Raw genomic sequence first — 12,979 nt, forward strand, 5'->3', positions numbered from 1 at the left:
TGCACAACAAACATGCATCTGGGATTTTACTAATTTCTTAACTGTTGTTAGCCCCTATGTCTTTGCCTGTTACAGCAAGGAAAGACTAAGATATATATATTTTTTTACATTCGATAAATTGATTTTAAAAACTATCAGTCGATTAATCGGTTATCAGCCTTTTCCACCACCTTGGTTTATGTATTAGTAAAATCCACAATCGGTTGACTTCTAGCGCTAAACAACGCAAGATCTTGTGAGAACACACGTGCCACTGTGAGCAAGCTTCTCTCATGCACTCACAAATGTGCAACGGATGTCAAGGTTTTCCCTGAAAAACGACTTAAGTTTCAGCTTGTTTCTCACCAAAATTTCAAAAATGTATCGTATGCCTTCAGAAGACTTAGAATATAATGCATGAGTCGCATTAACTACTTTTATGACACTTTTGGGTCATTTTCTAAGCTTTAAAATGAGTCACTATTCGCTGCCGTTGTATTGAAAAACATCTCATTCTGTGTTCAAAAAAAGAAAAAAGTCATAACGGATGGGAGTTTTCAGTTTCATAAGAATATTGCAATCTATTCATAATATATAAACATTTCTTTCTGGGCCAAAAAAAAAAGAGGCATCTTCGAAGGCAGCATGAATTAATATTTAAATAATATTTGTTGTCATTTACACATGATGTCATTACCGAAACAGGGTTTAATGCTACATGTGTCCAGTTCAAGGCGGTCGCCCTCACAGGCGCGGCCACCAAAAGCTGCCGCTGGATTGGTTCCTGAGCGATAGCGCCGCCTGATGCCCACATCACATGTCCTACTGCACGCGCTCCAGGCCGTCCATTCACTCCACCCACAATCCACTGCAGAAATGAGAGAAAACTTTTAAGAAAATGTATAATGAAAGTGATACAGATGAACAGAATAAAACAGCTACAACAGGTTGAGGAGAGATTCTAATAGGGGAAGAATACAGAATATATTAATCACACTGGAGGATGTGATGTGTTGTACTGACCAGGGCAGGGCGCTGTTCCACACGTCATCTCTCCGTTAATACAAGTGCTGTGAGCAAACACATGAAACATTTAATTAATCAACATTTTTAGTTTTTTATGAGCTCATACTCATTTAGAGACTATATGGAACAATTTTACTTTGAAAAACACCATAGGCCAATTTAAGTGACTTTTGAAGTATTTAAATATACTGTCGGGATGGGTATGGATACAGAATTCCCGATTTGTTTTGATTCTGATTCACAAGCTCTCGATTCGATTCCTATTTCGATTTGATTCGATTTACTTTCATTTGAAAGCAATTTGACTATTTTAATTATTCAAGTGAACAGAACAAAGACACAAATGACGAAAACAGTGCTTGAAGTTTTTAACAGCAATAATAAGTATTCAAGTAGACATTAGAGTAAAAAAGCAATGAAATGTAACATAAAACTACTGTTTTTGTTGTTTGATTAATATTATCTACATATTAGACAGTGGCAAATCTATTAGGCAGCATTTACACTTAAAGTCCGATAATTTGATACAAATCTGTTTCTTAGTCCTACTGTTTACATTGACTTTAAATATTAATGACTATATTTACATTAATACCGTACCAAGACGGGAATTAAAATACTATAAGTATTTTATAGTGTATTTTACCATTAAGGTGCAAATCCGCTTTACCACAACTTTCACGTGCACAAAGAGTCGCCTGTAAGCAGTGTTACTTCGTTAACGAAAACTAAAAGATAACTAAATAAAAACATTTTCGTTAACGGAAATAAAAATAAAAACTAACATGGTTGGATAATTTTTTATTTGAACTAAAATACTTTTTTATAACTCCAAAACTAACTGAAATAAAAGAAAAAATTACCTTGAATAAATAAACATTTTAAAAACATGGATTATTATAAAATCAGCCTTCATTAAAGATACAATGCCTTTTAATAATAAAATTAGATAGCGATAACACAAGATGAACGACGTAAACCCATTTAAATGATTTCAGTAAGCTTTTCGTCTTTGGCAGCCATAAAATACTAAAACTAAAATAAAATAAAATAAAATAAAACTAAACTGACACTAGGAAACATGGAAAAAAAAATAAAACTAATTAAATCAAACAGCCAAAATATTTAAATTAATGAAAACTAGGGGCCTGGGTAGCTCAGTGGTAAAATACGCTGGCTATCACCCCTGGAGTTCACTAGTTCGCTAGTTTGAATCCAGGGCGTGCTGAGTGACTCCAGCCAGGTCTCCTAAGCAACCAAATTGGCCTGGTTGCTAGGGAGGGTAGAGTCACACGGGGTAACCTCTTCGTGGTCGCCATAATGTGGTTTGTTCTTGGTGGGGTGTGTGGTGAGTTGAGTGCAGATGCTGCGGTGGATGGTGTGAAGCCTCCACACGCGCTATGTCTCCGTGGCAACACGTTCAACAAGCCATGTGATAAGATGCACAAGTTGATGGTCTCAGATGCGGAGGCAACTGGGATTCATCCTCCGCCACCCAGATTGAGGCATATCACTACACCTCCACGAGGACTTAAAAGTGCACTGGGAATTGGGCATTCCAAATTGGGTGAAAAAAAGGGGGAAAATCCCCCCATAAAATAACAAAAACTAAACCAAATTGAAACAACTAATTGAAAATAAAATTGAAATAAAAACTGTAACACTTTACAATAAGGTTGTATTTGTTAGTGTTATGAACTAACAGTGAACAATTCTTAGTTATTGTTAATTTCTACATGTACTTATAATTGTTTTAACATAAAACGTTGTATATGTTAACATTAGTTTATTCAGTATGAACTTACATGAACAAATAATGAATACTTAAGATTAATTTAAGATTAAACTAAGATTCATAAGTAATGTAAAATATCATTATTTCTTGTTAGTTTGTGTCAATGAATGCATTAATTAATATTAACAAATGGAACCTTATTGTAAAGTGTTACCATAAAAAACAAATTCAAAACTATAATAACTCTGCCTGACAGTAAGTTAAACAGCACGTGGGAGCCAAAATTAGGAAATAAAAATATCATCTTTTTTTTTTTCTCCCCTTTTCTCCCCAATTTGGAATGCCCAATTCCCAATGCGCTCTAAGTCCTCGTGGTGGTGTAGTGACTCGCCTCAATCCGGGTGGCGGAGTACGAATCTCAGTTGCCTCCGCGTCTGAGACTGTCAATCCGCGCATCTTATCACGTGGCTTGTTGAGCGTGTTACCACGGAGACGTAGCGCGTGTGGAGGCTTCACGCTATTCTCTGCGGCATCCACGCACAACTCACCACACACCCCACCGAGAGCGAGAACCACATTATAGCGACCACGAGGACGTGACCCCATGTGACTCTACCCTCCCTAGCAACCGGGTCAATTTGGTTGCTTAGGAGACCTGACTGGAGTCACTCAGCACACCCTGGATTTGAACTTGAGACTCCAGGTGTGATAGTCAGCGTCTTTACTCGCTGAGCTACCCAGGCCCCCCAAATATAATCTTTAAGAATCTCATTATTTGTGTAGTCTCTTTCCCTTTTGACCTGTTAACAAGAACGACCATTGACTGTCTTGCAATCGTCTGGTCGATCGTGATCGACGTAATGAGCACGACTGTTATAGGGCATAATATGGATCTGCGATTTTATAAATGAATATAGACATCATTCTAATGAAGAACACGATTAATTGCAAAATCGATTTTTTTTTTTTCCCCAGCCCTATTCATTACAATATTAGTGATCAAGAAATTTACAAATATGGTGACCACTTAAATATATAAAAATATATAATTTCCCTTATATCTGTACATTCATATATTATAACCTAAAGTCTTGATGAAAAAAAAAGTTACCAGTTGTTACAGAGGTCGTAGGGCACACTGTCTCCCTGCATATACAGCGCCCCCTTATGGTAACATGGGCAGCGGTCCAGAGGCACACATGTGTTATTGAAGAGATAATGACCAGGTGAACAGTAACAGCCATCGTAACACTCTGTAGCACACTCAACATCTGCCATGGCATCTAGACACACACGCGGGCATGCGCCACCCTGAGCCCGACACTGCTGATTAGACAGGAAGCTCATGCCCTCTGGACACACACCTGCAACACAAACACACACTCCAGTTTTTTTTAATAATATCTATGCATTTCAATATATTAAAATGATAGCCATATTTATATACCTAGATATTTACATAGTATTTACATAGTTCTGTGGAGCATAATTAGTTATAACAAAACAACAAAGTATCTCAAGGCAAAATGTCAGACTGCATTTATTTTTCTGATTTTTGGTCTAAATGTTGCGTAATATTAATTTAAGCTGATGTGTGAAATTGTGTTACCTGAGCAGGGCTGGACGTTACAGTCTCGCGTCTGTATATGAGGCCCGGGACAGCTGAGCCCTCCATACAGCGGTGGAGGAGAGCTGCAGAAACGCTCTCTCGTCTGAACGCCAGAGTCACAGTCAGATGAACAATCAGACCAGCTCGACCAGGACGACCAGCCCCCGTTAACTACACACATGAGAGAGATATTCAACATTAGAGTTAGTTAAACACAGCAGTAATACTGTCTAAAAAAATTCCTGCATACAGCATCTTTGATAAAGAGTTACAGACGTAGAATGTTTTAATGCAAATTATAGTGTCAGTGAAGATTTCATGCATCAAAAACAGTCATAATTTTGTATAATCATTTTCCACCCTCTCTCTGACTTTTACAATTAAACGGGCAGTTTTTCTAAACATACAGTACTGTAACTTTAAGAGTTCGATATTTAAAAGACGAGTTATGGGGGCCTGGGTAGCTCAGCGAGTAAAGACGCTGACTACCACCTCTGGAGTCGTGAGTTCAAATCCAGGGCATGCTGAGTGACTCCAGTCAGGTCTCCTAAGCAACCAAATTGGCCCAGTTGCTAGGGAGGGTAGAGTCTCATGGGGTAACCTCCTTGTGGTTGCTATAATGTGGTTCTCACTCTCGGTGGGGCGTGTGGTGAGTTGTGCGTGGATGCCGCGGAGAATAGCGTGAAGCCTCCGCACGCGCTATGTCTCCGCGGTAATGCGCTCAACAAGCCACGTGATAAGATGCACGGACTGATGGTCTCAGACATGGAGGCAACTGAGATTCATCCTCCGCCACCCGGATTGAGGCGAGTCACTACACCACCACGAGGACTTAGAGTGCATTGGGAATTGGGCATTCCAAATTGGGGACAAAAAGATGAGTTATGATTGGCTAGCCTCTCTTCGTCAAGGCGGGTCTGACTGAAGAAGACTTAATAGGTATGTAAATGTATAGGTCTGATAGCCATTTGGATATATGCACCATAGTATGAACAGAATAGTAAACCATATAGTGGTTGGCACATTTGTTATCGTCTCATTGTATATAACGTCCCATTCCAGCTTATAGTTTTCACCATTTTTGCAGCTTCAGTTTAATATGATCTTTTAGAACTAGGGAGGGAGTTTTCAGTTCTGAAAGTTACAGTTTTCACAGTACATCAAGCTCTTTTATCTAACAAAATGTATCTAAAAAAATATCCAGATTTATTCGTTTACATTATATGGCCTCTTTACCGCTCCTAGGCTGTTTAATAAAGGCCGACCCCTTGGCTGTTCATGGTCATTTTTGACCAGAAACAGTATGGTAGTAACTTATATTTAGACATTTATCAAACTATTACTCATTTTGAAATGTCACTTTTTGCAATAATGTCACATTATGTTTACAGCTAAACCTGACCATGGTGTTACAAAGAGAAGACCCAGAATAAGCATTTTGTTGCCAATTTCACATTTTAAAATTCAATAACTCATTAAAGTCAATTAGTGTATTTAAGTTTCTTTGTTTTCATAACAGAAAGATGGTGTTTTGTCTGGAAGGTGCTGCTCCCATACCTAAGAAGACAAAACATAATTAGAATATGAATGAAACTTCACCCACATCTCCCTACCCACAGTCTTTATTATTTTCAACTGATTTTCTTAAATGTATCCTTTTGCAAATAGCAAAATGGGTGTGAGCCATTCTTTCATGTTTGTTGAAAGAGGAGAGCAAGATTTGGGTAGCTAGAGACAAAAAATTATTATAAAATATATAATTCATCCACATCTCCCTACGTGCTGTCTTTATTATTTTCAGCTGGGGTTTTTTCCCCAAACACAAATATGTGTAAAAATGGGAGCGAGCCATTCTTTCATGTTTATTGAAAGAGGAGAGCAAGGTATTCAGTAGCAGGAGACAAAAATAATAAAAATGTTTTGACATTATCAAGAATAAACTGTGCGAGTTTATGAATTAAATTCATTATATTCATTTTAAGATGCATTTTTGACAATCTGTTTGAAACGGGACGATGCTAAGGGCGTCTGAAACTGCTGGTTTTTCACCGGTTACGTGCAGATTTAAAGGGAAATGTGTACAACTGGAAAATTAAAAAAGTGAATGCATGAACATGCAGAATAGGGATACAGAAATGAGCAGTACACACACTAGAAGCTCAGTTACAGGTACTGCACTAAAATAACTCCGAATTCTGCTTTAAACGTCATGTTTGGGAATATTAAGAGAAACTGTGCTCTGGTTTTTAGGGCTTTCTTTCTTGTCTTTTAATTTTTTGCACTTTATTATCATTTAGTAAAACACAGATGTAATGATTGATGAAATCAGAGACTCCTCAAAATCCGAACACAAATGGTCAAAAGAGACGACCAGGTGTAACGGTGATATGTCTCGTTTGTACATTTGTGATCGGATCAGCCAAAACTCATCTTAATATCAGGTGTACACATGGTCTCAGTCGGGGACGAATGGTCATGTAGGTAATACACTACTGTCCTGAAGTGTTTGCACCAGCACAATGAAAAACCAGACTGTGAGTCGCAGAGCGCCAACTGCAAGTCCCGTAGTGTACGCTTGGCTTAAGCATATAAACTACCGGTCAAAAGTTTTGAAACACTCATTCTTTATTATAATTTGTTTTCATGTTTTAGAATAATAGTAAAGTCATCAAAACTATGGAATAACATAAATGGAACTATGGGAATTATGCAAAATAAATCAAAACTGTGTTATATTTGAGCATCTACAAAGTAGTCACCCTTTGTCTAGATTTTGCAGACATGAACTCTTGACATTTTCTCAACCAACTTGTTGAGGTATCACCCTGGGATGATTTTTAAACAGTACTGAAGGAGTTCCCATCTATGTTGGGCACTTATTGGCTGCTTTTCTTTATTATTTGGTCCAAGTCATCAATTTCAAAAACATTTTTTTTTTTTTTTTTTTTTTATAATGAAATAAATTAATATGGTGGCACTATTATATTTTTGTCTACAAAACTAATTTCAAACATTTAAGCATACGCCTTCAGATCAAAAGATTTTTAAGATCATGAGAAACATTTCAGTCAAGTGTTTCAAAACTTTGGACCGGTAGTATACATTGGAGTCAGACTCATACTTCAGATCAGTTTTTTTGCTCTTTGATCTGTGTGTGTGTTTTTGTTTGTGTGTGTATGTGTCTTTGTTCTGCATTCTGTCTTCTGGCTGTGTTACTCTCACCCATTCATGTGTGTGTGTGTGTGTGTGTGTGTGTGTGTGTGTGTGTGTGTGTGTGTGCATGTTCTGCATTGTGGGTGTATTATTGATTGATTTAAATTTTAACAAGTTGCTCTGTGTTATAGTCTCACCAATTAATTTGTGTGTATATGTGTGTGTGTGTGTGTGTGTGTGTGTGTGTTTCACTCTGGATGTTTTTTAGTCCTACCTCTTTATTTCTGTGAGTGTTTGTGTTCTGCATTGTGGCTGATTTATTGATTGTGTTTGACAAATAAAAAAGAAAAATGCTCTGTGTTACGGTCTCTCCCATTCATTTGCAATGGTTGGTCAGTTTTGACTGCAAACAGCAACGGTGTCTGGTTTTTTTTAATGACCACTTAGACTCAACTAATCATGTCCAATTTTTACTTTTTGTACATTCAGATTGTGTAGGGAAAGTCCCAAAGTCTTGTACTACTCAGATTGAGGAAACCATTTTGATAAAAAAAAAAAAAAAAAAAAAAAAAAACTGAAATCGGTCAAAAATGACCGAACAGCCCAGGAAGGTTTAAGGAATTAGTTCAATGCAAGTTAAGCTGAACTGACTGCATTTTTGGCATAATGTTGATTGCCACAAAAATAATTTAGACATCCCTTGGTTATTATATAAAAAAAATACACATGCTAAAAATTGCGTGTTCAGTTAAGCACTTACTATGGAAGTGAATGGGGCCAGTATATAAACTTTAAAATACACATTGTTTCAAAAGAATAGCCACAAGACATAAACATTATACGTATTAACATGATTGTAGTGTGATAAAATCACTTACCTTTTCTGTGTAAAGTTATATTCAAAATTACAATATTGTTGTCATGACGACGAAATGCCTGTAAACCCTGCAAGCGATTTTATCACACTAAAATGTGTATAATGTTTACGTCACATGGCTATACTTTTGAAATTATGTTTTTTTATTTTATGCTGTCAGTCGATTACATTTTTAATCATGATTAATCGCATAGTTTTTTGTAGCGAATCACGATTAATCACAGATTTTGGGCCCAAGCACTGAAAATGCGGAGACCCTATTGTTCTTCAAAGGATTCTTCTTCTTCTTTTCAAGGTTTTCGGTACTTTTGGGGTACTTAAAATGCATGAAAACTCTTGAAAGTTTGCACACACATCAGAGTCGTCGGCCATTAGGGCTGGGCAAAGTTGCAGGGGGGGAGTGCAGGGGGAGTTCTGTAGCGCCCCCTTGAAAATGGGCATGTAAAGGGGGCTCTGTAGCACCCCCATTTTCACCTACAGTCACCACAATTGGTACATGTATAGTTCACATAATGCCGAACAACTTTCATACTCAGTCATTAGCTCTGCCCAACAGGATGTCGGCCATTTTAGATTTTCTGAAAATCGCAGGCTCTGAACTTTTAAATACTCCTCCTAGGGGATTCATGTGACTGGCACCAAATTTGTGCAACATCATGCCAAGACATTTCAAATGCTAAATTGCAAACAGATTTTTGATATTTTGAACGGTGTCGCCATAGTGAAGCAATACGTTTATGGTGAAAAATGGAAAACAGGTAGTGCCTCATATCTTCTGTGTGCATTGTGTGATTATGATGAAAATTCAGCTGTATGTTTGGTAATGAGGGCTGATCACATTGATGTGGTTATTATGGGTCACAGTCATAGCGCTACCAACTGGCAGCAGGAAGTATGGCACTTTTAACAGACTTTGAAATAGCCCTCTTGTGTTTACATGAATTGCTTCAAAATTCTTTAGAATAATGTCAAGACAATGCTGATGTAAAATTGTAAAGGAATATTTTAAATCTTAAATACTGTTGCCATGGCAATGCATTAATTCTTATTATTTCTTTCTTCCTATATTTGGGTGTTTTTGAGGCACTTTGCATGCTTAAAATCTCATGAAATTTTGCACACACATCAGAGTCGTTGGCCATTAGGGCTGGGTAAAAGTTCCGGGGGGGGGGGGGGTTGTGCAAGGGGGCCTCTGTAGCACCCCCTTTAAAATGGGCGTGTAAGACGGCCTCTGTAGCACTCCCATTTTCACCTACAGTCACCAAAATTGGTACATATATAGTTCTCATCAAGCTGGACAACTTTCATAATTATAGTCACTAAGTCCGCCCAACAGGAAGTCTGCTATTTTGGATTTTATGAATATTGCAGTCTCTGAACTTTTAAATACTCCTCCTAGGTGATTCATGCGACTGTCACCACAATTAGACAACAATGCTTTTTTTTTTTAAATAAACAAGGGATGAGACTAAATTATTTTCTGTGGTAATCAACATTATGCTGCAAATGCTGTTGACTGAGCTTAATTTGTATTGAACCCAGAATAATATAATTACCTGGGCAGTGGAATGTGTTGCACGGTTCCTGTTCTTCCATGTCTCCACCACAGGGGGCGCTGCTGTCTGTTTGATTACAGCTCCTGAAGCGTCGTCTCAGTCCGACAGCGTCCACATGAAGAAAACATGTCTTACTGCACTCTGACCACTCCGTCCACACATTCCACTCGACACCCTCAGGAACTGATGTTTATACACATCAGAGAAAGAGAGGAGACTAATTTAACCAAAGAGAAATACAAAAAGTGGCATCTGTGCTACTACATCATACTGTTAATTCTTACTCTCTGAACAGGGCGTGTAGCACCGCCGGGCTTCCGTAGAGTCGCCCTCACATGGTTCGACTCCCGACATGCCCATTGGGCTCAGAGGAGACCTGAGTAAACATGGCATAGATGCTTTATTCATTCATTCTTGACCCTGATGAAAAGACTTGCTTAGATCAGCATGAATTTACATACTGGTCCAATCTGGTTTATGCTGGTTAGTGCTGGTCTAGGTTAGTCTTTGTCTGATAGTTCACCTGTAGCGGTGTTGTATTCCAGTCCCACAGCTGCTGTCACATGATGTCCATGAAGACCAGGCTGACCAATAACAGTGAGCGACACAGCTGGATTCATCACATGTTACACGCCCATTTTTACACACGCTGTACAAGGAGTCATATGGTGCAGATTTACATATTGTAACTTTATATAAATCATCAAAAGCTGCTTTATAAAAAGCAGGAGAACTGATCATGGATTAATGTTAAAATGCACCAATAAAATCGACTGACCATGTGCTGCAGCTGTTGTTGTTGACTTCCTCTCCGGGCTGCAGGATTGAATCGTCCCATAAACACTCACATTTACTGGCACTGACACAACGGCCAGCTTGCAGGAAGAGACCAGGAGGACAACGACATCCTGAACAATGTAAGTAAAGGGAATAAAGGCAAAAAAAAATAAAAATAAAAAATACAATCAAAATTTTTCTTGCAAACCTTCTTATTTTTACTTCACTTAACTATTGTCTCTCTCTCTTTCTCTCTCTCTCATATATATATATATATAGTATATATATTTGGCTGACAAAGCAAGCATGTTATCTTTTAAGATTAAATAAAATTTGGGCTGTCAATTGATGTCTGAGACTGTCAATCCGCACATTCTATCACGTGACTTGTTGAGCGCGTTACCATGGAGACATAGCGTGTGTGGAGGCTTCACACCATCCACCGCAGCATCCACACACAACTCCCCACGTGCCCCACTGAGAACAAGAACCACAATATAGCGACCACAAGGAGGTTACCCCATGTGACTCTATCTTCCCTAGCAACCGGGCCAATTTGGTTGCTTAGGAGACCTGGCTGGAGTCACTCAGCACACCCTGGATTCGAACTCGTGACTCCAGGTGTGGTAGTCAGTGTCAGTACTCACTGAGCTACCAAGGCCACCTTTATTATTATTTTAATAAAAAATAAGCAGTGAAACCATTTTGATGATTATGATTAACATTAAAAAAAAACTGTTGTCCACCAAATCAAAGTCATGTGGTGCAACCAACATGTAATTAGCAATTTTATTGTCATGTGACAAAAAAAAAAAAATCATAAAACAGAGAAGACCTCTGAAGACTTTCTGAAAAAAATTATTAATTTATTATATCATTAAATATCAATATTTTAAAAAAAAATATGAAAACGTTCATATTTGTTTAGGTCATTTGGTGTTACCATGAGAAAACTTCTTGATACCCTTGACTTAAAAATTAATGATATTTGTAAAAAATATATATATATATATATATATATATATATATATATATATAAAATTTCACCTTGAAAAATATGTTTGAAAACTTTTTTTGAAATGAATAATTAAGTTGCGTACACTCTCGTGTATTCAGGGTAAATGTATTATAGAAAATGTTATAAATGTTTTTCAAAAATTTGTAAAAAACAACATTAAAGATTACATATCGACAAACTTGACGTTACACCATATTTTTTAAATATTTTTAATTTTGATCACCACAAATAACTTAATTTGTCAAAGACTCATATATCAGTATTTACTGAGAAAAGCCCCCAAATAAAAATAATTCAATAAATATTGATAAAATAATTGTAAATTATATTTTAATCATTTTAAATGTAATAAATCATCTTGTGCTGTCTGCTGAGCAAGACTTGTAAAAACATGAAGGTAAACATTCCTTATAAAAATTACAATGACTATATCTATTGACAGTCTTGAAGTAAGTGATGTTGTACCTGTAGTGCAGTTTAAGGTACAGTTTCTCTCAGAGTAAAGGTCAGAGCAGGTCACGGGACATGGATCCATTTTTCCAGCCAAACAGTCGGACTCCTTCACTAATATCATGCCTCCAGTGCAGCCTGTGGCAGACAATAACAGATAGTTTTCTGAAGTTCAGTGGGTTCATAAAGTTACATGAAGTGTTTTCAAAGCCATGCTTACGTGCGTTTATCTTATGTTCATGACTCAGAGGTTGCGTTTACCAAAATTTTGCACTATTTCCACTATTTTCCAAATGATGTTTGTCATTTATACAGACAAAATAAAAGAAACCCATTTAAACCATAGTGATATTTTCATTATTTGTAACAGGACGCAATTGGTAGACTGAGGAATTTTCCTCCTGCTGTCACCATATGGAACACGTGCAACTGAAATCATGTGATCCACGAGTACTCGATACGGGCCCTACACGTCAACTAGTGGCCTAGTGAATACAGTATGTGATGTGTTGTACTTACCTGTCTGTGTGTCTGTATGCGGTCCGCAGGAATGTGGGTTACAGGTGTGTATTTGTCGTGTCAAACCCTCACAGTCTCTACCAGCGTTTTTTGGTGGCGGGTTTGAGCAGGTTCTGTTCCTCACCTTCAGTCCGCCACCGCACGAGACGTCACAAACCGACCACGCACTCCACTCCGACCACTGACCGTCCACTGCGACGGAGAAAGAGATTTCATTCTTATTCAATTTTATTCTTTTTACTTTGTTTTATTTTTTTATTTTACATTGTTCCCTTCTCTT

The 12,979-nt window shown here is 37.6% G+C and overlaps 1 protein-coding gene across 1 annotated transcript in view; it reads right to left on the reverse strand.

Annotated features, from left to right (window-relative positions):
- sspo (SCO-spondin) overlaps window positions 1-12,979 on the reverse strand; it is a 149,044-nt gene that overhangs the window by 66,062 nt on the left and 70,003 nt on the right. The window contains 10 exon segments of the mRNA XM_051682192.1: window positions 677-847; window positions 1,003-1,049; window positions 3,852-4,104; window positions 4,350-4,520; window positions 9,936-10,118; window positions 10,220-10,311; window positions 10,459-10,584; window positions 10,714-10,843; window positions 12,196-12,318; window positions 12,700-12,891. Of these exon segments, the coding sequence (XP_051538152.1) occupies window positions 677-847; window positions 1,003-1,049; window positions 3,852-4,104; window positions 4,350-4,520; window positions 9,936-10,118; window positions 10,220-10,311; window positions 10,459-10,584; window positions 10,714-10,843; window positions 12,196-12,318; window positions 12,700-12,891 (1,488 nt within the window).

Source organism: Myxocyprinus asiaticus, chromosome 41, assembly GCF_019703515.2.
Source record: "Myxocyprinus asiaticus isolate MX2 ecotype Aquarium Trade chromosome 41, UBuf_Myxa_2, whole genome shotgun sequence".
Taxonomy (NCBI): Eukaryota; Metazoa; Chordata; class Actinopteri; order Cypriniformes; family Catostomidae; genus Myxocyprinus; species Myxocyprinus asiaticus.